The sequence below is a fragment of the Neopelma chrysocephalum genome, unplaced genomic scaffold, assembly GCF_003984885.1.
Source record: "Neopelma chrysocephalum unplaced genomic scaffold, ASM398488v2 Primary Assembly neopelma1_143, whole genome shotgun sequence".
Classification (NCBI taxonomy): domain Eukaryota; kingdom Metazoa; phylum Chordata; class Aves; order Passeriformes; family Pipridae; genus Neopelma; species Neopelma chrysocephalum.
In genome coordinates this window covers 5,813,883-5,841,291 of record NW_020897805.1, presented here as the reverse complement: position 1 = coordinate 5,841,291, position 27,409 = coordinate 5,813,883, and the positions used below count along the sequence as shown (strand labels likewise).

The following is a 27,409-nucleotide window of genomic DNA, read 5'->3' as shown; positions in this document are numbered from 1 at the left end:
CCGTCATAATGTGCAAAAATACCACCACTGCCACCCCCTCCCGCCTCCTTTTTTTTTTTTTCTTTTCTTTCAAAGTGATGTTTAAAAAGCTTGGTACAAGAATACGTGTCGCTTATAAGAGAGATGAGGCCGGCACTGTTTGAAAGGAAGAGATATAAACAGGAACGTGACAAAAGCAGTGAAAAAAGTTTTGTGCGCATTTCGTAACGCAAGAACAAGACTAAATGAAACCAGAGGGAAGGAAGCTAAAAAACTAGGGTATGCGAAGACAATTCGCTGTGGAACTCCCTGTCACAGGAAGTTGTTGAGGTCAAGCACTTCTGCATTGGAGGGATTTCACATGTGCGGAGATACTGCAAGGTGGCACCTCACACACCACAGCTCACAGCCTCTCCAGAAAAGATCCAGCTACAGTTTTGCACCCTACTGTGGGACTCTTGCCGGAGGCATTCAACAGTGGCTCTGTTTGGCCAGGGTTAGATGGACTATGCATCCCTGCCTGCTCTGGCACTTCCCACAGAATGACATTTCAGAGTCCTTCCAGTGCCATTTGTGTTAAATATCGATTTGAAATGTATTCTCAGTCAAAATACACATTCCTGTTCTGTCAGCAAAGGGATGGGGTTATTAATTAAAACCAAATTAAATTCCCCAATTGGTCTCAAATTTATAGCTGCTAACAGTTAAGAACCAGAGTTATACACACACATTCTTTTCCCCTTAATTAGAAACTCTTTCTTCTTTAAGAGTTTCACAGAGCACATCCAGTCTCAAAATAGGCACTGTTTTTGAGAGTGTATAGTTTGCAACCCACTGAAACTGACGTACCTCATCTTATGAAGGTTGACACGGCATAGGCAGTTTAAAAACACACAGACTTAGCAAGCACATTGATTTTGGAAAAAGACTAGCAGGGGTGCAATTTAAACTATTAGCTACCTACCTGTTGGCAACAAATAGTAGATTTTGCCCCTTTCTGCTTGGCTTATGAGCTTTGTGGTGCCAGGTAGCAACAAGACTCCAGGAGTTTGGCCTTACATGGACTCCAGAGTGGGACTCGTTCAGGCCTGTGTTTGTTCAAGTCGGGATACATTCTGCTCACAGCAGGTCCTTTTTCTTCCTGGGAGAAAAAGGAAGAAACAAGTAAATGGAGGCTGCATTCAGGAAGCCTTTGAAACAGTCTCTGAGAAACAGTTTTCTTTTCCCCACAGTTCTCAGAGTTCATTTTCTGCTTCTACTATACTGTGTGCAAGCAGGGGCTAATCCTTCTGTCACAGTCCCTTTCCACTTAGCTCACATTTCTTTCCACTTTTTTCCCCAAAACTTTTCTCCTTTATTCTGGAAAATCATTTCCCTGGTATACCAGGCCTTCCCCAGACCCCTGCCTCCGCTCCATGCAGTCAGCCCCTTTGCAGCCTCTCCCCGGCTGCACTCCTTTCGGATCCCAGAAGTCACCTTTGCTGCATTTCTGAATGGATTCCTATCATCCATACGCTGTATGGATGCAACTTTATTCTGCTTTTTTTAACCTCGTTACAGTTTCCTGAGGCACATGAACAACAACAACAACTGAGAATGCTGGCTCTGTGGAAAGCCAAGAGCATTCACCATTCAGGAAATAAGCCATTTCATTCTGTACAGATATTTTAATATTTTTAAAAGATCAAGCACGTTAGTTTGTTCCAGTTCACTTTCCAGCCTGTGACAATAGCATTGACTATGTGGCTGATAGAGACACTTCTGTGTTTCCAGTATTTGCCTGAACTATGTGTAACTACATGGTAACCTGAAAAGAGGGAAGAGGACATGGGTGCTTTTACCCTTCTGGATATAGCCTGAAGGAAGTAAGGAACCCATTAGTTCCCCAGGCTAACACTGCCTGCTTATACAGCAGCTTTCATTCAAGGGTTTAGAAGGTGCTAGAGATTCTGTTGTTCAGAAAAAGTTCTGTCAATATATTAGGTACTCTGTTCTTTCCAGAAACTGGAAACTAGACTTCTTTTTGGCAGGAGTCACCCAAGAGTTTCCGACAATGTCATGCTCTTAATTCTTGAGATTCTAACATCTGTTTATTTGCAGATGCCATTGGGTATACACTACATATTTCAACTGCGTAAAATTATTTTGGAGCGCATTAGTACTGTATGCTGCTTTTGCATCAAGTGGGCTTATGCTATCTTTGGAACAACACATAGCTTTCCACAGTTAAACTGTTGACTGTTTTCTACACAGTGCTTGCTTTGGTTGGCTTTTTTTTTTTTTCCTCACAGTTTTGTCCTGGGTTGGCTTAGGCTGGAGCCGAGCTGTGACAATGATTGACACATAGCTGTACACAATATTTGGAAAGTGACCTAATGAGGGGCCAAAATAGCAACAGATTGAGAAATGATAGGATCATAGGGTGTAAAATAGTCGTGCCTTCTGTATGTTGCATTGCGATTGAAAATTTCTGGAGGACAACACTTGCAATAAGACACAGCGCTTGTGAAAAGTTGCTATTATACCAGGTTTGAAAGTCTGCATGGCAGTGCCTGCGTATGTGACTTGCATACTGACCAAAGGAACAGGACAGAAAAAAATAAAAGTGCCAGCACCCACAGAGTAGTCTTGTACTTCACCAAGATTTTTGTCCTCCAGACTTTTTCCACTACAATAGATGCCTTCTAAATAAACATGATGAACACAGCTGTTTGGTGCATAAAAGCCCATTGTACCAGGGAAAAAAAGCAATAATAAAGGTTTCAACAGTAAAGCAACAAAGAGTGTTTTGTTCCATATGCAAGACTCATTTTGCAAAACAGACCTGCTTTAAACCAAACTTTACTGCAGCATTTATTGTCCTAGATATGAAATGAAAGCATGTTAGAACATTAAGATGCAATAAATTGGCCATTGAACTGAGCTCCACCCTCATTATAACACCATCCATCAGAGCCAAGTATTTGAGGCTTTGTTGTGGGGCTGGTTACATGGAATTTAATGCCTTTGAGACACAGCCAGGTATCTGTGGCTTTGTCATTGAGGGATATGATTGAGAAACCTAGAATAAGGGGCAAGAGACTCATACAGTAATTTTCTATACTCACAGGAGGCATCCTACCAGGTCAACACTGTCTTTGGTCATACCAAGTCAATGCTAGCTTTGGTCAAGAAGAGACAGTGACCAGTAACTAGAAATTATCATAATAGTTAAGCGTGTTTCTCAGAACTCAGAGTGCTAATTGCAGCACAACCTGTGAGAAGGAGCCTGTGTCCTAATGAATTCTTTGCCCATGTGCAGTACTCAGTGTGTCTTTCAAGAGGGAAATTCCTTCTAGAAACCTCTATGGCAGCCACTTTCTGAATCTAAACCACATTTTATTTAAGCTCAAATAACTGCATATACCAGATTAGAAAAAAAATCACCTTTTTCAAAAAGTAGTTCATGTTTCTGACTCACAGACTTCCAGAACCAGCCCTTATAGGCAAGAGGGAAACTAATTATGAGAGAACACAAGATAGTTCAGTTTACTACGGTAAGGTATGGATTACTCACTTGAAAAGAAAAACAGTGGAGTTAAAAAAGTTTACGGAGTGTGCTGTGGAAAGTAACATTCTAATCCCTGTGAAACTGAAGCAGGTCTACAGCACTGGGATAGATACTGGGACAGATTAGGTAGCTTCCCAAAGAAGACAATAACATTCATAAGTTAACAACAAAAACCTATGAAACACTGTCAAGAACAAAAAATATAGGGAAGGAAGTTGGCAGTTCTACAGAAAATATATTTTATATCAGACAAACTTGTTGTCCATCTGTCTTTCATAGAATTAGAGGGATACACACTAGAGTGATATTTGATGAAGATCTGTTATTTGTCCTAGAAGAATTAATTTGGAGGATGATTATAAGATTAGAAAAATCTCCATTCTCATAGTATCAGAGGAGTATATGGTTGCTATACCAGATCAGGCCATTGACCCACTAAATTAAGTGCAATATCTCTGAAAGCACCCATGATTAAAAGATTTAAAAGAGAGAACAAAACACCTTATAAGAGGCTGCTCACAACCAGTATGGTCTGGGGGCAAACACAACAGAGATGCAGATTAGCAGAAATTGCCATATGCTCCAAAACATATCTGATTTGTTTAATTTTATGTAATACAAAATTAATACAGTTATTCTAACACAGACCGTGTTTTTGATCCACAGAGTGGTTAATGTGCTAGGCTCCTAAGTCAGGACTTCTTGCTTTCTCACTTGCATTCTAAACAACCACAGTATTATCTCTTCTTATTAAGCATAGTTATTGATAGAGTACCACAGTGATGCCTGCAGCACATGAAATTATCCTTTAATAGTGATTATTTGATTGATTTCCTCATTATCATTTTTCTCACTATTCTTTGTGCAAGTACTAACATTTCTGTGCCCTTATCCTTCTTCAAAGTTTATTTAAAAGGCACTAGCACAACAATTCCAGCATTGGAGGAGCTTGTGCTCTCTGCCTCAGGGTGACTGCACACTACAGATATTTTGTGGCTACTTAAAGTGCCAGTCAAGTAATTCTGAACTGCTTTTCAGGAAGTTAAATGACAATTCTCACATTGGTCCTCGTAAGAGATCCCAGGGAACTGAATGTCTGTGTTAATCAGAGGACAATATGCATTTGGAGATCTTGGCAACAGCAGCCTCCTCCATCCTCCCACACAGCCAGCTCCAGAGCCCTTTTGATGATACTGCCTCAGCACACCAAGTGCAGCTTTCACAGCCCACTCCATTCTGGTCTCAAAATCTCAGATCCCATCACAGGTATTTGCACTAACAGCTATTTTGTTTCCAATTCCATGTGAACATAGCCTTTAAAATGCAGAAATTCAGGGGTTTATGTCTACAATCATTCTCTTTTGCTCCCCGTTTTTATTTCTACAGCCGTGGCCTCCTGCTTTGCTACTTCTGTAGTCTTTGGAAAACACCCTCTTTTGCCAGGGAAGAAAAAAACCCCATATGTGAATGTATTTTAGGAAGTGGAGTCTGAAAATAAGATCTATATCTTGTATAAGAAGTGTGAAACTGAAGTTATCGTCCAAATTACACTATTCCATTTGTATTGCCTAGGTATGGCTTTAGACTTCTCTGTTCTCCAGGATTAAGTTTTTTGTTTGCATGGTTTTTATAAATGCAGTTTTCTGCATATGGTAGATACTCTTTTCTTACTCTTCACAGAGGCTGAATTACCTCATAGCAATTTGATTGCAGGGGAAATACACAAGAGCCAAATTTGGTTCACTTAAGCAAGCATTCTAAATACAATTACATTGCTTTTACTCTGGCTTCCTTACCTGAACAAGAACAGCAGAAAGCTCCCAGAAGTAAGAAGAAAAAGTTGTGTTGAATTTACTCCAACAGCTAGAACCTCTTGTGTTATTCCTTACCCACAAACTGCCCCCAGCAAATGCTGCTGTAGCTCTGCAGCACACCTGCCCTACCTCTGGCTTTAACTACTTCGAGCATGACTTACAGCTGGGCTTTAGTTCATTACAACGGAAGTATTATCCACCATAGTCTTCTGCAGCTACTTGTTTTCACATCAAAATCAGAACCATGTTTGGAAAGCTGGCAACAACTAAAATATTAATTGCTGAAAGTAAATCAAGTCTTCTAGGAGAGGGATATGGGCTTTCTGCTTTGCTGTTGACTTCTTTTTGTTAGGTTGAAGGAAAAAAAAAGCTAGCAATAGAAGATAGACCAATTATATATATTATTCCTGATTAGTTGAAAATCATTGCCAGCTCCTTTAAATCACTTGGGATTTTGTGTTTATGCAAACTCCTCATTGAGAGAAGCACTGGCATGCACTTTCTGCCTCACAAAAACATCCACGTCTTGAAAAACTTGTCAGGCAATACATAAAAAATCACCCCAACCTATAATTGGAGGCAAAAGCACATAGAATTCTTGTTACAATTATATTTTATACACAGAGCTTTCATTTACAGTTTTTTATGCGTTTACAGTGTCTTCCATGCCAAAGCACCCAAACAAAGGGGTGATGTAACTGCGTGTTGGGTAATGATTTTTCATCCATTCCTCTTTTGCTCTGCAGACACAGACTCAGTTATTCAGAATAGAAAAGGATGATCCTTCTCCAATGAACTACACAAATGATCAGACAACTAAGTCTGACTTGAACCAATATATTAATTTATGAAGTGTATGGAACAAATGAAATAACCAAGATGTTTACTCAACTGCTTTTATCCATAAGCCAATCCCCCTTGTCCTCCCACCACACACCCCCCTCCTCCCCAGGCCTTTTTCGTTTTGTTGATTATTTGGGGGATTTTGTGGACTTGCACAAGATAAATAACAAGCAACTTTTATCAAAATATTGCATGTTATTGACAGATACAATGTGAGGATTAATGCAGAGAAAAGTTTTCTAGATCAGAGTTTAGGTGGGCCATAAAAGGACTTTGAAACCTGATTTAAGTGAAATTTAAATCTAAGACCAGAGAATCTTTTCCGTGCTACTTTAAGAAGCATGAAAAACAGTGACACAGTGCAGTTGCAAAAAGTTGCAGGCACAGATATTAGAAAGCCAAATCATAGAATACTGATATTATGTATTTGCATAGAAACAAAAGCAAGTGTGTCCTGTTAGCCAAACTAGATGCATACATATAAATGCTACCTAAAAAGTGATACTGGGTGTCACCTTCAAGTTTCTGAACTGATTAATAAGATGTCACAGTTAATATCTGTACCTTTCCCCAGTTTCTTTTCCCTAGAAAAATTGCCAGCAGCCTGATGCCCATTTTGCTACTCTGCTGAATTGCTCTTCTTCCTCCTTCAGAAAGCCACAATTAAATGATTAAATTAAATGAGGAGAATATAAGTGTTTGCTTCATGGCAGTTTACTTAGGTTCTGTGTGGGTTCCAGAGTAGTTATAATGGATCAAAGGAACTAATTACATTTTACAAAGCTATTCAGATCTTAAAGTAGTGCTGACATAATTCAGACAGTATTTCGTATGTGTGAAAACTTAGATCACTTCTTTTTTCCTGAAGGTTGGTTTTTATTCTCAGAATGATTACAAGCAATCTGTGATCTACTAAAAGCAGAAGCTAAAATTATAGACAGGTTCACTTGAGGAAAGCAGAATAAATGCAGGGTTATGAGTCCTGGGCTTTGTCCATGTCCCTTATTGTCTAGCCAGACCAGCACAGCTGTGGGGTGTTTTGGTAGGTTTTAAGTTTTAATGTTACAATCCTAAGCCATTACTTTCTGTTGTGTGTTTTGGTATAAGCAAATACAAGCAAGTCCAATACTTCGACAAAGAGGAATTTTAAGAAGCCTCTTGTAGATCTTTTTTCTTAGCTCTTTCAACTGCTGCTGAGAGGAGATACTGGTCTCCAAACCTGTGTCTAAAGAAATACATTTTGTGTTTCTACAGATTTAGTTTGAAGATTAGCAAATGCCCCCATGATCCAGGACTTGAGCTCATATGCAAAGCAGGAATATGTTCCTGCTATATTAAATGGCCACCCACCACTACTCCCTGCACGTGGCAGGACTTGGTGTCTCTTTTGAATTGAACAGAAGTGCAGTACCCTACATAGAAGGATCACAGGTATCTGGAAATATAGGTACTTATTTATTTACACCTCATCCAGCTAACTGCCAGCTAAGCAAACACTTAAATGGAATCAGCTTGCTCTCAGAGATTTCTCTTGCTACTAGGAGCTCCAGGTGTCTAAGTGATTGTAGCAGGGGGAGTTGGAGCCTGTATTTCTTCACACTAAGACAGCCTGCTGGGCAACTATTTGTAAGTAGTCATTAGGGCTGTGGATATCTGTGGCTGAAAGGATAGCAAAGGAACTATTGTACAGTCATTGCATCCTGAAAATGGAGGACTAGCAAGAGTTTTTAAGAGGGTTTGAGCATCACTGATCCTTGAAATACAGAGGCATTCTTATATAAGCCTCTTTCTCAAACATATGTTGCAACTGAAATTAATAGAGTAATAGATTCATTCCTCTAATAGTCCCAACTTGGGGGGAAAAAAAAAATCCTTAAATCTATTTGGAAACCAGATTACTCAATTGTTATTTTATAATTTATCTGAAGCAGATTGTGATGTTTTAGGTTTAATTGCTCAGATCACACTTCAAGCTGTGCTGTATCACAATTGATGAAGAGGGTGGCTTTAAATGTAGATAAAACTGTCTAAAAGCTGGAGTCACAGAATGAAATTCCAGCCTGTCATTTAGTACATAGAAATAATTTATTTTCCTCACTATATTCAATTTAATAAAAGTTTTTGTCTTCCCGTGAGTGCAGGAACTGAGGCCCTGAGCGCATTGCGAGGGGCCCGTTCTGGGCAGATGATGTATTGTTTCTACCTCTGACAGCGACCTTAGCTTTGCCTCTTTTAAACTTTGGCAGGCATTGCAGAAGTTTCTGTGCCAAGAAGGCATTACTGAATGTAAATGATATAAACAAAACTGTCTCAGACTTACAGTTCTGTTTAACCCAAAATGGACATTTCTTAGCAAAACCTTTCATCATGCAAGAGCCGCACAGGAGGTAAATGCTTTCCTAAGTGTGTCTTGAACAGCCACATATCTATTTCCGGGTGTTATTTTTCTTATGTTTGGAGTGTCAAAAGAGCCACCAAACAAGAGGAAACCCAACTCTTGTTTTCCAAACTGCAGGTCAGATTGAGACAAGATTTCCTGCAGGAAACAGAGATGTTAACAGAAAGTGCAGGGATCAAAACATGTCCATCCGTTTCTCCCCTCACTTTAGGCCATACAACCTTCATAACCTCCTCCTCGCCCAAGAACCCTGTCTCAACCAGAGTGGCTTGTTTGTCAGCAGTGTGAGGAGGCAGTGGGATGGAGGTGGGTGGCGAAGGCCCTCCCTGCGGCCTCAGAAAGGTCAGGGAAGTTGGTGGCTGGGGGAGACCCAGCTTCAGGCAGGCAAGGGGTAGGCCGAGAAACGAAGGCTCCTGTGGGGATGTGTTAAAGTAATTTGCAACGTGAATGGTCTCCCTAATGTAGTGCTCATGTGTTAGAGCTTCTCTTTAGCGTAAGTGGGCAGTTGTTTGGCATTTAGCAGATGAAAAGGATATCTGGAGAACTTGGTGAAAGATTCAAGATTTAGAAAGTTCCTCCAAGACTGCACACCTTTGACCAGAGCAAATCTCTGTCCTCTTCCACACCTGCCTTTAAAGACTTTTTGTGATGTCCCCACACATTGTGTAAAGTGAGTGTTCTCACTAACATCCACAGCAAACCCTTCCCTGAGGCTGAAATAAGGAGGATCACACTGCTAGGAGAGAGCCAAAAGATACCTACCCAAGCTCCAGCAAGCCTGGAGATGGTGACTGAGCAACTTCTTAACTGTCAGCATTACTTCTATACCACTGTATAGTAGACAGGGAGAGGTATTTTTTTGAACATCTAAAGATCTGTGAAACTCATTGAATTCTTTGGATCAAAATGTTAAAGACCAGCAGATGTATAGCAAGGCAAGGTGGCGTTGGTCTCCAGCCTTGCTGTGAACTGAAGGTACACCAGTCGTGTACAGAGAGGGTGTTGCACCCACTTGCTGCTCTGCAGAATCTCAGCAATTACATCCTGAGAAGCCACAACCAGCCGAGCTGTCAGATTTGGAATAACTAGATTAGAGAGATCTATCTGCCAGATTAAAGATTCATCGCCCTTCAATGACTAGCTTCACAACCACTAGCAGGTCACGCAGCATTCACCGTTGTTTCCTTAAGATACTGTTTCTGCAAAAGGAAAGTCCTAGTGCCATCTATCTGAAAATATTTATAAGCAGGCATTAGTGTTAGCAATTTAACGTAAACATGTATTTATCTAAAACCCTCTACAGAAGAAGGATGAATTAAGGTTTACTTGGCTAATCTGCATTTATCTGTGGTTTTATATGAGGAACTTGAGCGATTCAGATTTTTTGACAGCTGACTTAAATGTTGATTTCAGAAGGAAACAAAAACCCGAGTCTTTTTTTCCTTTCTCCAGGCAAACATTTTCTTCACTGAGTGATGAGCTTGGCTTGCAGTTCTCCAATGATAAAATGTTACTGAGCAAACTCTTAAGCTGTTTTTTTGTAATAGTATCCAATTTATCAGAGGAGTTAAAGCAGACACAAGCCATACAGGAGCAGTTTTTGAGGTTTTCCAGTTCAGCCTTGGTAATTAAACTTCTCTGTTTCTTCTGGCTCAAATTAATACAACTAAATTTATTACAGTATTTTCATTTAATCCCTCTGTTTTCAGAAGGATTTGGGGTTGGCCATAAACATCGATGATGATCTTAAAGGTCTTTTCCAGCCTAAACAATATTGTGATTCTATTCTATGATTCTGCATTAGATGTTTTCTTTGGGGACAAAACCAGGGAATTGTTTGACCACTTATAAAGAACTGAAGCACAGAAAAGTCACATATTTGAAGTGCTCATCTCCACACATGGTCCTCCTCAGGTGCAACTGTTGTGCTTTCACACATACTGCATAACCCCATGCATAAACCCTATGTGAAAAGCAAGCCTTAGGACACTAGGAGAGAAGATACAGATATAGTCCCTCAGGTTTTGTGTATTAGCATGTACAAGCCACTGAATTACTGTTTGGGGAGCTCAGATTTCCCTCTCCTCAAACACGAAAATAGCAACTGAGTGAGGGCTTGGCTATCCTACTGTTTTATCCATGACACAGCACAGGGATGCACTCACTTCTTAACTTCATGAAAATTCAAGCTGATAACTTTAGCACCTTTTGACATTTCAGTGCAGGGCTAATAATTAGCATGCCTAGTCTGGTTACCATCATACAGCCTGGAGAATGTTTGCAATTTACAGTATATGAAGACCTTACTTTTTCCACACTGATGACAGGGCAGCCCAACCTGCCTTTTCCAACAGGCTTCAAAGAGCCATGGCGCCTGTTGACTTAAACTTAACTCTGGCAGTTAAGACTGCTTTATTTTTGTTTGCTTTATTAGGTTGGCAACATAGTAAAGGAAAAACAAGTCATCAAAAATTCTTTGCTCATTGCTTTTCAATTACAGAATATTTTATGGAAACATTGATGACTGGAGTAAGTTATAGGAATATTGAAATGCTATAGGACCTCACTTCAGTATGTGCAGTTAAAACAAACACAGAGAACCATGAGCACCAATCATACTAACTTAAAGAGCATCAAAACAGACCTACTGGCCAGATAGAGCCTATCAACCATGTCAGCCAGCACAGGTCATTCTAGCTTCAGGTAACTAATGGATATGAACCCCTTTATCATTGCTTTAAGGGTCCAGCAGCCACAAACTGAACTTGGGGTAGAAACTGATTTTTCCAGGTACTTTTCCTGTCCATACCTAAAAGCTTCACTTCTTAAATCCTAATAAGAAGATACCATTCCCACATAAACGGGTTGCCATTGCTTACTAATATCAGCTGTCGTGGTAGATAGGTAATCGTTTCACCTTTGGTCAGAATTCAGTGCTTCATAATTGAGATGCTACTGTGCTATCTGTGCTTTCTGGTCCCTGTTAAAAATACCTTTACAGCTAAAGCAGTAGCCATACATACCAGTGGAAAACTTGGAAAGTAAGACTTGCCACTCATTTAAGTGTTTCGTTGCATATTCCTAACAGTACTGTTGTTTTTATTTTCAACATTTCACCACTGCTAAAAAAGAAGCTGTAGAGATAAAGTCAGTGTTTCCTTTTCCACCTCTTGGCACATCAATCCCAAAAGCTGTCTCTGAAAGGCAGGGACTAGCCAAGGGAATCAAGAGCATTTGCCAGTCATTCACATAACTAGGAATTTTATAGAGGTGAGTTAGGTGCTGGAACTCTTGAGTCACTTGCATATGTTACCCAACTGGAAATCAGAGTGAGGAAGCTATAGAAGACAATAGCTGCCTCTTGCACAAAGGACCACACTGCAACTTTACAGATTACGTGGCCTTTAACTGGAAACACTCAGCAAACAAATAACAAAGGAAGCTTTGCTTCCCAGCACCACCAACAGATATATTTTAAAGATCTACCAAGCAGAGAGGTTACCTTTGGAAAGTACAGTATCAGACTTTCAGTTTGGTTCATTCGACTGTGTCAACAAATTTCATAGGAAGGAAAACAAACAAACAAACAAACAAACTTACAGTTATCAGCTGGAACTTCCCACCAAACCAGTTTCTAAGTTTTACCATCAGGTCCCCCATCCCCCCAGTAGAGCAAGATAAGGAAATCCTGAATTCATTGCAGCTGGGCTGATGAGCCTTGTAATTAGGACATGCAGTGTGGTCTTTTGGCGCCTTGAGAGCAGTAACCCTTTCACTGCCAAATCCTTTCTATCCTGTTAGAGCTCAAAATGAAACTCCATTGGAGAGGTACTGTTATCTACTTTTTAAAGAAATAGGTTGGCTTTACTACTGGTGCATTGTGAACCCAGAGCAATCATTACTTTCGATGGAATTCATCAGAGGAGCAGTCTCCCTGCCACCTCCCAGATGTCTACTAATGCACTTGAGACCATAGTGAGTCAGAATGCATTTCTAACTTCATTTTCTGTCTGAGACCATCAACATTCTCCCTGATCGTTCCCTGGACATCCCCTTTGAGTGTGAAGCTAATTCAAAAGTTTTTATTCAAAACCCTTCTTAAAAATCCCCTTTGCAGCAGTGCAAACAGTAAGGGCTGAATTGCTGATCTGCACAATTAAATACTCCAGAAAGAAAAAAAACAAACAACCAAAACTGTTTTATATATCTCAGCATTATTCATTCGCCCCTTGTCTTCTACAAAGACAAAATAGACTGAAACACCGTTTCATCACATTCATTACATGCCCTAAGCTTTCACTATTTGATTCCAGGGGCCAGGATGAACTTTCCCACTACCACCCTTATTATATAACTTGGCTTTTGGGAATGGCTTATTTCCTCATCTGCTTCTGAAGAACTGGAGATTTCCAGAGCTAGAAAGAGGATGTAGCACCATTTGTGCGGGTGCTCTTTATAGCAACTTTCAAGTGCAACAGATTTAAGACCATTTTCCAGGTCAGATTGGCAGGAACCACTGAAGTGTTTTGCCTGACTGTACCCAGAGGGATGGGCTGCATTTTGGGATCGTCTAGGAATTTACTTTAGGAATTCATTGTTCTTTAAAGTACCAGTGACATCAGCAATGTCCATCTTCTCCTTTAGTGTCATCTTCTGGGATGATGTATTTGTTTCTTCCTTTTTTAACACTGGGCCTCAAGATGATTATAGGGAAGTGTTTTGTGGTGCCATGCGTAGACTGGATGTTTTGCCATGTCCAGCTTTTGGCAGGTATTGCACAAATGCACTGCCAGCTGAACCGGGTGGCCACTTTTAGAGCCATGTGCCACACTTTGGCCACAGAACCAATGCTGGCTGCTAAGATTATGATTTAGTGTCAGTGCAGCCCATAGTCTAATGGGATTCTGGCCTTTGACAAGGCTTCTGGTTGAAACAAAAGTTTGTAAAGGTTTGCTGACAGAGTGGGCCACCTTATGTTACAGTATTGACCTGAAATGTGCCCAGAAGTGTTGGTGAGGAGTGAATTATATAATCCCTAGTTTCTCAAATAATCCCCAAATTTCTCCCTTTTAATGAGGGCAATAGCTCAGTGTAAGGGATTTTAGAAAAGAAAATAGTCACCACTGCAAGCCATATATCCAATTCAAAGCCCACTGAAGGCAGCAGATAAGTATGTTTTCTTTTGTCACTGAGTTGGCCCTGGGGGCAAGAATAGCAACCTCCTGATGGCCAGGAGTTACATATTCTACCTCCCCAGGAGATATTTTAGATTTTGGTAATAGGTAAAGAATTTGGGATTTCACACATTCTGTGTGTCCATACGTACAACTTTCTATAAAAATCTGATAATAAGGAATTTGCAAAGTTACTGATGTGTGTAATGCATGTGAAGTACTTTAAGAATCTCTTAAAGGCAAGAGGACTCTTAAAAAAAGATTTTATATTATTTCAAGTATATATAAGAGAGAGTGGCTCCTAGGGAGACAAGAACTTCTTGAAGACTCTTCATTAATACTATTTTGGCATCCATAGCACTTCCGCTTCCTCTTAACAATTTGATGCCAAGAATTTCTCATTCCAATAGCATCTAATAAATTCTAGACAATAAATTCTAGTGACCGTTGGAGGTATCTTTGGTTGCTTGATGGCTAAAGCAGCTAAAATCTTTTTATTTGTTTTTGAAATAGCTTTTCCTTTTAAAATCTATAGCTTTAACCCCTGAAACAAAGTGGCTGATTCTCCTCTTAGCAACCACAACATCCTGCACCAGCACAGAGCTGTGCTGTACAGGGAATAAAATTATGGGCATTTCAGTGCCTGGACATATGTGAAGTCCCCTGTGAGATCAGATTCTGCTCTGGGGCCCTTTGAATTGATCCTGCTGCTGTGCACCAGCTTCAGTTTTGTAAGAGGGGTCAGTGTTTTGTTTGACCATAGTGCAACTGGGTGGAGCAGATTATCTCAGGCTAGATTTTTCTTTACAGTGTACACCATCTGCAGTGGGATGGGATTCAGTGAGAGCTGGGACTCATCCAGGTGCTTATACCTAGAGCCTCAATATCATTCTTTTGGTGTGTGACTGTCAGCAGGAAAACACTCAGTTTGCAGACATCCTGAATGTTTGAGATCTCTGAAATAAACATATTTTCCATTTCAGATTTATTTCACAAACTCTCTAAATCAGTTTCAATGCATGTCTTCAATAGGTATATAACAGGTATAAACATATATGACATATATAAAGACTCCACTGAAGTATTTGGATTTAATAGCACTGAAATACAAGGTCTTCACAGAGGCACAGATTGGATCTCTTCTTACCTCACTTTCCCATAAGCTGGTGGTAATTCTTTGATGCCAGGAGAATTACATGAGCATAGCATTACAGACCTAAGATGGAAACACCATGTGAAAAGTGTCCCATAATGTAAGGATGGAGCGTACAGTCAATAGTTGGTCCTATTCATTATTATGTTAATGTTTTTAAGAGTTATTTCCTTTTTAAGCTCCTGCTACAGTTTCTTTTGAATGTTAGCAAGTTAAAGAATGAATCCTTGTTATCTCCATTAGGGAGAATAGGTATTTAGGTGTTGATGGGTTTCCTGCTGTTCTAAAACTACTGAATGGCAAATTAGGAGCTACTGATTTAGATTTGCAGATTGAGAGAGTGAAGATCCTATTGAGGTGAAGTACAAAACCCAAGTATTTACTGTTTATCGGGAAATGTTTAAATTGCAGTAGGTTTCCCCTTAGAAAATCCAAACCAGATGTAGAGCTCAATGTTTCTTGTTATGATTTGAACATGGGACTCTATATTGACTGTCTGATTAACCAGATTGGAAATTAAAAGTTATTTTGCATTTTTCTTGGTGTTCTTTTCCTTTCCCTGACTTCAATATTCTTTGCGTAAGTAGTTTTGGACACAAAAACATTCCTTTTTGTGAGTTGTTCTTTCAGCTTTTTACCTGCATATTCTAACCATACCATGAACATGTTACGGTCAAACACAAGAAAGCAGTCACTGCTTAGTGGAAAGGTTGGACTAAGTGAACCATGGCAAGCTCAACAGTTTCCTCAGCAGTGGGGTGACCAGCTCCATTGCACTGCCTTTGTGAAACCTCTTTATTAATGGCCTGTATATTGCTCTCCTCAAATATGCAGCCATGTTTCTAATGAAAAAAATCACTTTTTTCCCTGCTCTTTTTATCCTTCTCCTACTCAGATCTTCCTCAGACCAATCCTAAATACAGTCCTATGTTGCATGCAATTTTTTTCTTTTCTTTTGCAGGCTCTGAGCAGCAGTCTGTACAAGAGTGCATCGCCTTATGGCTCACTTAATAACATTGTGGATGGGTTAAGCTCCCTCACTGAGCACTTCTCTGACCTATCCCTTTCTTCAGAAGCCAGAAAACCCAGCAAGAGGCCACCTCCTAACTACCTGTGCCACCTCTGCTTTAACAAGGGACACTACATCAAAGACTGCCCACAGGTAAGGAATATATAATATTCTGGAAAAATCTTCATTAAAATTTTCCCCATTCCCTGATTTAGTAACACAGAATTTGAGAGGGAGGTAGCACTGAAGAAATATCTTGACAAAGTGCCAAGCTAGCCATGTGTTCTTTTAATCTAGTCTTTATCACAATGCAGATGGAAAAAGTAAGCTATTTCATTTGCCTGATAAATATTACAGAAGATATTAATCTAGGCACATGAGTAGGTAGATTTTGGAAAATTTAAAAATGGCTACTATGAAATTTTCTGTTACAGTGATTGTGTAAAATACGTTTTCAAGCAGCACCCTGTGTAGTCAGTTTGGCAATAGCACTTAATAAAAATATAACAAGTTACATATGCTAAAGGAGAAGAAATTGTTACATTGGAGAACTTTGAATCAGTAACACAAGCTCCAGGTATTTCTGGTGCAAACTCTCTTCTGTCTTATAAAAGAGTTTTGCTATACTTGGCAAGATGTGTTGGTCTTTGACTCCTAGAACTTTTCTGTAGTGGCAAAGCTGGCAATATTTATTTCCTTAGAAAAGAGGTATAAACCAGTGTGCAGAGGTATAAAACACTCACCAATCTGCAATTTATTTTTTTTCCTGAGGCTCCAAGCCACAGTGTACAAGGTTTTTTCATTTTCTCTGGTTTCAGCTGGATGCAGTTGTGTTGCTGGCTTAAACGTTCAGAATTCCAACAATATCTTATGTAGAGTCCCAAGGAAATTAAAATGCTGCCAATACTTTAGAAACACAGATGTGGACATTACCAGCATCCACTTCACTATGACTTTAACCTCCTATCCTCTTATTGTATGACTTTCAGCAGAATTAATCTGCGTAAAATTAACTACAGTTAATTTGCAGTTGAGGATGTCAGACATATATAAGCCAAAACACAAGCAGAAGAGCATCTGCCAGCTGAGTAAGGTCAGCATGAAATCAAGTGTAACATCAGATGAGCTTTAACTGAGTGAATTCTTCTTGCTGTTATGAATAGAGTAACTTTATTACTTTAGCTGTATTTAATTCTAATGAAAGCTATGGAATTAAAGTACATTTGCAATCTTAGGTGTGGCACTTGAAAATGGTTTTACTTATTATTTCAATATATATTGAATAAGAATTTTCTTTAGGAAACAACTGTGAAATTTTCTTTGCTGGAGATCAAAAGTATTCTGGTTTGTGTACTTCTGTGTTTAATGTACTTAATTTAGCATGTTACAGAACAAAGTAAAGATAGGACCATGTAATAGCATACATTGCTTAACAAGGGGACTAAACCTAGAACTACTAACTATGTGGTGAAGTGAGAAACTGCTAATCTGGGGTTGGATGGCTGCGCTTTGCCGTGCAGTGTGAGAAACCAAATGAATGCAACAGGTCTCTTGACAATCAGGGCGTGCAAGCTGCAGCTCACACAGTTGGTCCCAAGTGAATGTGTCAGTGTTGGAGCAGTAATGCATTGTTTATTTCATAGGCATTCTTATGGTTTGAGGCACTAGGGATTAAAGAAATTTAGTGAAAATTGAAGACATGCATAGAAATCCAGGAGATACAAACAAATTAAGGACTGTGTAGGAACAGTAATTCACTTAAACTACACATCCTATGGTTTTTTTTTTTTAAAGATTCAACTTAATGTCTTCAGTTTCTCTGTGAACCAGGAAATGGAAAGACTTCCTACTGGGTGTACTCTGTGGCTGTCCTATGAGATAGGGAGAAATGACTGAAGGAACACAGGACAGGGGGGCACCTGCTCACTCACTGCGTGCGGTCTCCTATGGTTACAGGCAGCTGTATCATATAGCTCCTTTCCAAAACTGATCAGGTTCTGGTTGGGAAGCATTTCAGTATTTTGCCCTTGCTACTGCTGATGTTAGAAGCTGCTCCAGAACCTCAGTCCTCTCCTAACTAGAAATCTTCCAATTTCTAGGATGAGTGTAACTCATGGCCACCTTACAGTCACTTGTTCTCCTGCCAACATTGTCCTCCACTGAAATAGTTCTTATCCCTCCCTGGTGTTTATCTCAGGGTGTATTAATAGACTGCAATCATATCCTCTCTCAGCATTCATTCTGTAGGACTAACCAAGCCAGGTTTTCTCAGTCTCCTCACAGAAAGTGTACAGACTCTCTACGTCCTTCTCATGTGTTTTCTTGTGCTTTTCATCTCCTTGCACATGTGTGACTACATGGACATATGGTCAGGTCTCGTCAGTTCCTTTTGCTGTGTGTACACATATCTGTTTCTATAGATTAAAGTTTATGTTAGTTAAGGAACAGGTGATATGACATTGGTTCTGCTCTGTTGGAGATTTCTTCTAACACAAGCAATTGCTTTATGGTTTAATCAGCATGAAAGTGCTTTCTTGAAAAAAAACAGAGTTAAGCATTCACAGAAATTTACATGTTTCCTTATGTTATCTAAATTTGAGGACAGATCTAAAGAGGATGACCCTGTTTGCACAAGTTACATTCAAAACATTGAAAACATTGTGCTCAGGAAGGGAGCACCAATGGCAGGATCAGGCTTTTGTCATAAAAATCCCCATTTGTTATCACTGCTTTTGACAATAACTGATTTCTTAGTGTGAACATTACATGCACTACTTAATAGCTTATATTTTGATGCTTAGTTTTGCTAGTGCTGTCAAAAATGAAATTTGTTTTGCAAATCCTACCAATAAAGGGCTGTAGCTGTGCATTTTTAAAGTACTTAAACCTGGATAGAGAAAAGAGATAAAGTAATCTAATCTAGACAAAATGCATATCGGTAAATCATATGGTATTTTTATTTTCTTTTTATGTAACTGCCTAATAAGAAACACATTTTGAAAGGGGGGGGTTTATGGAGTTTTTCCTGCATAGCAAAGAAATTGTGTAACAAGTTTAGGCCTTTAAAACAAGCAGAATTAAGTGAGGGTATAAACACTGAAAAGATATCGTCTTTTTCTGTTGCTGTAAAAGTTGATGAAAATACATGTATCGGTTCAGATTTATATCTTAAGTGATGATCATATTTCAGGAGGTTAAGTCATTATAAACAAAAATTGCCAGCGTTAGTATTTGACTACCTCAGGTATCTGCAGTTAGTCCAATATCATGTCCAAAATTATCTGTTGGAAATTGAAATGGGATTTAGCAAATTTCTGTTATTTTAGCTTGTAGTTTATGTCATATATAGTGATAGAACATGGGATTTTTCTGTTAAAGAAACTACCAAAAATAAGAGCAACATTAGGACTGCAATTCATAATTTCTAATTTGCTTATATTTGAAAAAACTGTATGTTGCAATTATTGTGTCTATAAAAAACAGAGCACTTAACTTAAGCATCTTTATAACATAGCTACATTTGTGAGTTTCAGTGGCTCAGACAGTAACATCTTACTCATACCTCTCTGATATTCTTTCACGTATAGAATTCTTGTTGACTTGAATGAACTGAAACATGTGTAGAGAATAAAGGTTAAAAGCACTGTTCTTAATATAGTGATCTCTTAAATTATCATTGGCTGTGCCATAAAAACATAAACAAAATATTTCTCTTTAAATAGCAAGGAAGGTGAGGAATGAGAGTACTTTTACTGTGTAGTTTGCTAGTGGTTGATTGCATGATATATAAATATATATGTATATAGATTTGTCAAAACTTTGTATACTGGTGTGCTCAAAGGTACGGTGCCAGCTTACATCTCACACACGCATGATAACCACAGGACCTTTTTCCCCTTACCAGGATAAAAAATGATGAGTTCTGGGCCAGTAATAGTTTAGATGTATGATACTTTACGACTTTTTTTATATAAGCAGGTGTAGAAACTCATGGAAGACCTTTTTAAAAAAGTTCTATTCTCACTTTTCACCCATTATCACTGTTGTCTATATTTTTAAATCTTATAAAATATAAACAGTGAGTTCCTTTGTCCTATGTGTGGCCTATACAAAATTCATCTTGCTCCTTTGCATCGTAGGGATGTTATTGACATGAACCACTCTTCCAGGATGTCATCAACCTAAACTCAGACCTGTCATACATGTTTAATTTGCAGAAAGTATAGGATAATGGGGTGTACAGGATAATGGAGTATGGTGTTACATGCAGCATATATGGACATTTGTGAATGAAACACCTAGTTCAGATTCTGAGATGTTGCAGATGTTGCACTTTTCAAAAATCTGCTGTTGGAAGGAAATACATAGACAGAGATCCTAGACCTCATTTATTGCTTATGTCATTCCTGTTGTTAATTTGGGCAATAAAGGCAACAACAGAAGTCCAAGCTTGGAGCTCCAGCAAAGCATCTCTGTATTCAGAATTTCCAAACTGCTTACACTATGTTTCTGCCAAGGATCAGTTCCATATTCTGGTGTCTCTGTCCTAACTTTATTCAAATACCTGTGCCAGTGCCAAGCTCTTTGAAAAAAATCTTTCTAACAATTCCTCTAAATCTCTACACAGGCAAGGAACTCTCACATCATGGAGACTTGGTGGCGAAAAAAAAAGGGCAAATATCACCTATAATTCTGCAGTCAATTCCTGTGCACTGCAACTATTTAGCCCAGTCCCTGGGAGATATAGAACTGTTATACAGCGTGTTTCCCAATTTTATATAGTTCTTACAGAGGAAAATGCATGTGCATGCTTATAGAAGTACAGACATACTACCAGACATACTACCACAGACGTATGTGTAATGGGAAACAGCGTTAGTCTCTTTTTGCACTGCACTTTTAAATTTGTGACTGAAATGCATGGCATGATCCATATTAATGTGGCCAACACTGGAAGTCTTCCACTGCCAACAGTGATCTTTGAAGCAGATCCTGAAAAACTAAAGTGCCTTTAGAACACATATTCAAGTCAGTGGGAGCAGTAGGTAACTGGTGCGGCTGCTTGAGTTTGCATAGATTTGCTTTTGTGGTTTCATGCAGGATGTGGAAGAAATCAGTGTCAAGCTGAGTTTAGTCTTTTCTTCTCAGTCCATAGCTTGGTCTGCCAGATCATGCTGCCCTGAAGCTGTCCCTCCCTGTGGTCAGATGTAGTGGATCTTTGGCAGTAGAGTTGGCTCAGCAAGCAGCTATTTGGCTGCAAGACTGGAGCGACTCTCATGCCTGAATCATTAATCTGATTTGTCTCGTGCCTTATGGTTGTGCAAGGATCTCAAAGGTCCACAACATTCAAGGAATTCACAGCTGTGATTTCTCCAGGTACCAAAGGCTGACTAAGATGGCAACGAGGACCAAGCTGGCATCTTCACAAAGATGAAAAAAAAATTTGCCTTTCTGGGTTTTAGCTTAGAGATCTTAATTTTTTTAAGAAAGCAAAACAAACACAAACCTCTTGAAATTTGTTTTTCTTTTAAAGATGATGTTTCAGAGAGCTCTGGAATTAAAGGAGATCGTAGACTTTAGCAAATCTTAAAATTCGCTCTGAAAATAATAGTTTTTGACAGTTGCTACACTTTACAGTAGTCTTGGATATTGTGTGATCGCCTCCAAATAAATGTGTTTTTTCTCTGTTGAACTGAGTGAAATACTGGTATTGTTACTCAGTTACAGGATGAGGGGTCAATCTCCCCAGCCTCAGAGGAGTCTGATACCCTGTATGGGCTCAATTTTTTCCAGTTTCACTATAGTTTTTAATCACAGTGTACTTGCTGGCATTTGATCTGGTGTGGTGTGGGACACATAATAAAAGAAAACAATAGCTAAACTCATCCCTGGTGCAGTAGCACTGATGTTAGTAAGATTAGTACTGAGAGAGAACCTAATAGCCTGTATTATAAGGAGGGAAAAGGTGTTAATCTCTGCTATATGTAATTGTTTTCAAACTGCATGTGGCACTCCAGAAAAAACCTCTATATATTCAGCTCCTTGTTTCTGTAGCTTTGAAATACATTTTGATATGTTTATCCATTTTGTATGGTGCACATTTCTTCACATAAATATAGCTCTGTAAGAAATTGTAGTTCTGTAAGTACCTATGCACATACTAAACTTCCACATTACAACATGCTGAAACAATCTGAGGCTCTCGAAAGTCCTGTTTATACACAACATGCTACTTTCATTTATACCTATTTTTCCATTCAGAACCTGCATAAAATTATTTTAGATGATTTGGATGTGGCTGAGATTTTTTTTAAATTCTTTTTTTCGCACATGCAGCCACTTTGACAACTCCATGATATAAAATATACTACAGAATTTATTGCAGGCTGTTGGATTTTTTCTCATATACTTGAACTTAGCTCTGCCAAATTTTTTCAGAGTTTCTGAGATTAGCTGGGTATATTTTCCCAGATAATTTCTGCTTTTATTATGAAGACTTGCAGAAATATTGTAACAAAAGTGTAGTGGGCTATAATTTGGTCTCATCCATTCTACTTCTGGAAATGTAAGTTGCTTAAGAGTCTAACAGATGACAAAATTCCCATTCTGCACTATTTTGGAAATTCTGGATAAGCTGTGCATATCATTATTTAAACCACTTATCAGAGAGGCAAGTAACTTAGACAGCTCTACGTGAGTAGAGGGGATCCAAACAGCCCTGTTTTGAGAGCATGTTCCCAAAATAATAGTTTTGAAACTACATCTGTAGTATGTGGCATTTATGTCCAGTTGTTTGATAAACTGAGTGCTTGGAAAGAAGATACTGAGCCTTAACATACCAGAACAAGAGCAGTTAGATAGTGAAAAAGAAAACAGAAATATCTAATAAATTGTGTCTGTGCCCCTTTCCTGTCTAGCACACTACTCGACATTACATTCCCAAAAGTCTGGAAGACCAGCCAAAACCAAACTCCTCCTCCAGGCCCATCACTAAGCTGTTATTACTGCGGCTCAGTCTTTATATACTAATACAAGTTCAAACTATTTTTTTTCCCTGTGGGAAATGCAATGTAAACAGAGGTGATAAAGGCAAATACTGTAATAGGGCAATGTTTGCTTGGTCTTTGCAGCGACCTTGGAGTGATAACTATCAGGTCCTGCATGATAGTTACCAATGGACTGTGTGACAGGTATTGGAGGATCACCCACCACAGAATGTGATTTCATTTCATTGAGGTTTTCCAACTACCTTTTATTCACTTTTGATTCTCGTTTGCATATTCTCTATCTAGATAATTTCAAGTCAACTGGCAACAAGGTGAGTATGAGGAAAAGAATACTATGTAAAACCATAAAGATACCTGGCATTTAAACAGAATAAGGTTTCAGCACTGGTAAAGCCTCATCTGGATCCAGGTTGAGCACAGAGATTCAGAGTAGACTGGAGAGGAGAAAATGTTTAATTTGCAGTCTCTGAAACATGTCTTGTGTTGAAAGAGTGAAGAAGCGGTGTTGTCTGTTCCTACAAAAAGACACAGTAATCTGCAAATATGTAGAAAGCCTTACATGGAGGGCACAGTTTGTTTTCCATATGCACAGCTAATGAGTCCAGTACTAGACTTCGACTAGGCTGCAGTTTCTGTTAGGCATTAGAGTGCCTGGGAAGGCTCTTGATCATTGGAAGGATTTCAGAACAGACTAATGTAGATAAATACACATCAGGATTTTCCCTGCTGATCCTGTCCAGAAACAAGTTAGGAGAACATCTCAAAACATCTCCCAGCCTTATGTTTCTGTTATTGCATATCTGCAAACTAATATTACAATTCACTATCTTAAATGTGCATAATTTATATTTAAAAACCATGAATAATAAACCAGACCCAAATCCTGTGCAAGTCAGTGAGAGAGTTTTATAAACTCCTTTGAATTGGATTGAACTTAGCTAATGCATTGGTCTAAATCTGAACTCTGTTTACTAACAGCTTGGTATTTACTTAGTTTGCAGTAAAACTCCTGATAAACCATAATTAGGTGCTTAGCTTGGAAATTAGTACTGAGAGCATCCCTCTTGAGAGAGGAAGTAAGATCTGGTTTCCAGCCCTCCACAAGCTGATTTATAGATAAGGTAAAGAGAGAACTAGCAGGTCAAACCACACTAGTTTATCAATTCCTCATTTGCACTGATAAGAAGTGAATAATGGAAGATTAAGTGAATCACGTTTTCTCACTTCATGAAAGTATTTTGATTTAGTGTGAAATATAGGTTGTGGAATTTCCATTCATGATTGGAAACATTCAAGATCTGACTGGACAAAGTCCTAGTAAACCTGCCCTGACCTCAATGTTGGTCCTGCTTTGAGCAGAGGTTGGACTTGGTGACCTCCCAATGTCCCCTCCAAATTTAATGATAATGTGGCTTATGAAAATTAACTAAATTTTATGCTTTGCAGCAAGAGATCACTGCTCTTCAAGATCTCTGTGTCTCCCAGCTCCAATGTCTACCACAATCCTTCCTCACTGTGCTTTTAAATAAAATACCCTTACAAAATACAATACTGCTAAAACATAAAAGTAGAAGCAAATGGGTATTTTTTATAACATCAAATACAGAAAACAAAAGGCCCTCCTAAACCTAATACTTGTCAAAATGTCCATGCACAAACACTTCCTGTAAAAAGGTAGCGTCATTTAATCTATATTTTAAAAGATCAATCAAATAACTTTTTTTTCAGAAGGAGTTTTTGCTAGGAAAATTTGTTTCAACAAGCTGCTCAACTGAAAAAGCAAAAGAGGTTGAAGCGAAAATCTGAAGTGGAAGCTTTGCACTTTGCAATGGTTTGGATTTGTTTTGCAAGAGTTTGTTTGGAAATGTTTCAAAAACTTCATTTACCCAAAATGAGCGTTTATATCTTGGGGTTTCTGGTTTGAAATTCCAAAAATGTTCACATCTGCCAAACGTATCAATATTTCAACTCTCCTTCCCAGTTTTAAGAGAACCTCGTTTCCCTGTTTCTCAAAAATGAAAATGCATTTTCTGATAAACCTCATGCCCAATTAAAGAAAACCTACAAGGTCTGAGCAGAGGCTGGGGTGGTGTCACGGAAATAGGAAACACTCTGGCTGCTGAGGAGAAAGTGACTGTCAGGGGCGTGAACCATCTTGTCTCTCCCTCCCTTTTCCTTTTAGCTTACTGTACAGAGGAGGAAGCTGGCAAACAGCAAAAGCAGGGAAGAACAAGAGCAAATGGCTAAAGGCAGATCAGCAGTTTCTGCTGGCTACAGCAGTGGCAGCTCAGCCCCTCCTTGCTTCTCTGATTGTCCTGGGACAGTGTGTAGACTGTGAGGACACAAACCCAAGCCAGGGAGCCCCTCTCATTTTCCTGCTGTCAATATGTATCAGTCAGTCCTGCCTTTCCCTCCTGTTATATAGCTTCCCTTAAGAAATTAAGATACTATATCATTTCCCTGATATAGCATAAGTGTTGGTGGTATTCTACTTTATCTGGCTTATGTCAATAAATTATTGTTATATATTTTGATATGGCTCCTTTCATAGCTATTAAAAGGTCTACTATGAGATGTGAACAGAGTTTCTGAGGTAACTAATGCCATCTATGTCTTGTAGGATTGTATGTATCCTTCAGACTGGCTGAGCAAGTCTTAACTCTAATTTTATGGTTGGTTTGTGGTAAATTATTTCCTTTCATACTACACTGAATTTATTTAAATAGAAGACACGAGACACCATAAACCTGCTGGATAAGAAGCAGAAGAGAAGGCAGCACTGCGTGGATCAGGAATGCAGGTCTCTGTGCTGTGCTGATGCATGAATGTCAGCCTCATAGACATCAAGCTCGGGATAAACGCAGTGAAAATTGTGTTCATTATATTTTACTGCATGCATTTTATCTTTTACACTAGAAATGATCTCTCATGTTACTGATAGAAGACTGTTATTTAAGGAGATATTTACCAGGTTTGTAGAGGCTTGTTTTTCAAGATCAAAAAAAATTAGGAAAAAAATTTGTAAGACAATTTTCTTCCAAGTTTGCTTCATTTGGCAAGAAAGTTTTTATAGTAACTAGAAAAAACAAGAATAAGCCTTTTATTTCAGAGCCCAGTCAGTGCCAGATTATTAGCTAAGGCAATAAAGCCCCTATACGGCACTCAGGTTGAAACTTTTTGGGATTTTAGCAGCAACAGCAGAAATTTTGGAAATTATGTAATCTTGATAACTAGTTCATCCTCCGATTTGCAACTGATTTTCCACAAGATACTTGCTACTCCTTGTTTCTAACTCATTCCCTGACTGTGCAGAAACGTGCATGGGAGTAAGGTACCACCTTTTGAGATCTGTATTATTGAGTCCTGTAAACAATTCTTTTTTCATTCTGCAAAGTAACACATTTCAACTAGACTTTAATGCAGTCTCAAGCTATAATTTTGGACATGAGCTCAGAGTAACACTGAACATTTCCCAGGTTCAAGGGTTTCACATACAAAATACTGGTTTCAAGTCCATTTCTAATTTTAAATCACATTGCAGGTGTGCAGCTATAGTTAAAACTTTGCAAAAGCCCAGACAAATCAATACTTCCACCTGGGCTAGCCTACCCACACCACCTGGCAGCCAAGAACACCCAGCCCAAGAGCACACACAGCCCTCCCAAATGCTCAAGAGCAGAGAGGCCCTCTGAGATGATTTTATATAAGTCATGTTACTCTCAAACTCATGATTACACAGCTGAAGAAATTAGAAGAGCAAAAAGTGGGGAAGAGAAAGGCTCCTTTCAAATAAATGGCAAACAAAAAGGGTTTATTAGAAGATCAAAGGAGATTCATCATTAAAATAGAAACAGTTTTAAAAACCAAAATGAATTAGTACATTCCAGACCTGCATTTTGTGTTTCTTTCTTCATTTTTGTGTATCTTATTTAGCAAGTTAGAGCTCTGCAATTGAAAACAGATTGCTGTAAACCCTAGTTAAGAAGGCTTAATAGAGTAGAGCTAAATGACAAAACTGCACTGTTGTCTCGTAAGTTTTCTGAAAAATCGTGAGAAAAGTCTTCCTGCAGTGTCAGGTGTCCACGGGCCAGATTTTCTGTACACTTTACATGAGGGCAAACCAACACCAAAATAGTTGCAATGACTTTTGTGCTGTGCTTACCACTTGTCAAAGTGTTTGCACAAAACATGATAAAGTGGAAAATCAAGCTCAGGAATTTTCAGATTTCCTGGAAGATGGTTACTTATGTAAGTACAGGGTCTTGTTCCTATCCTGAGGTCTGTGACAGGGGAAATACATATTTACCTGTGTGTCACCTGTCACGGGCATATAACTTTCTCAGGATAGGTGGTATCCATATCTCCTGAGATAGCACAGAGTGCTGTTACACGTATAAAACTAATCATAATGCAATTTTACAGCCTGCTGGTCATTTTTGTGTAGGTGACCCGAAATTTCTATCAATTTCCTGCTAATTTAAA

General features: G+C 38.9%; 1 protein-coding gene across 2 annotated transcripts in view; it reads left to right on the top strand.

Annotated features, from left to right (window-relative positions):
• Positions 1-27,409, top strand: part of ZCCHC24 (zinc finger CCHC-type containing 24) — a 111,195-nt gene that overhangs the window by 1,062 nt on the left and 82,724 nt on the right. For both annotated transcript variants that reach the window (XM_027699952.1, XM_027699953.1), the window contains exon 2: positions 15,873-16,073. In XM_027699952.1, the coding sequence (XP_027555753.1) occupies positions 15,873-16,073 (201 nt within the window). The remainder of the gene's footprint in view (positions 1-15,872; positions 16,074-27,409) is intronic.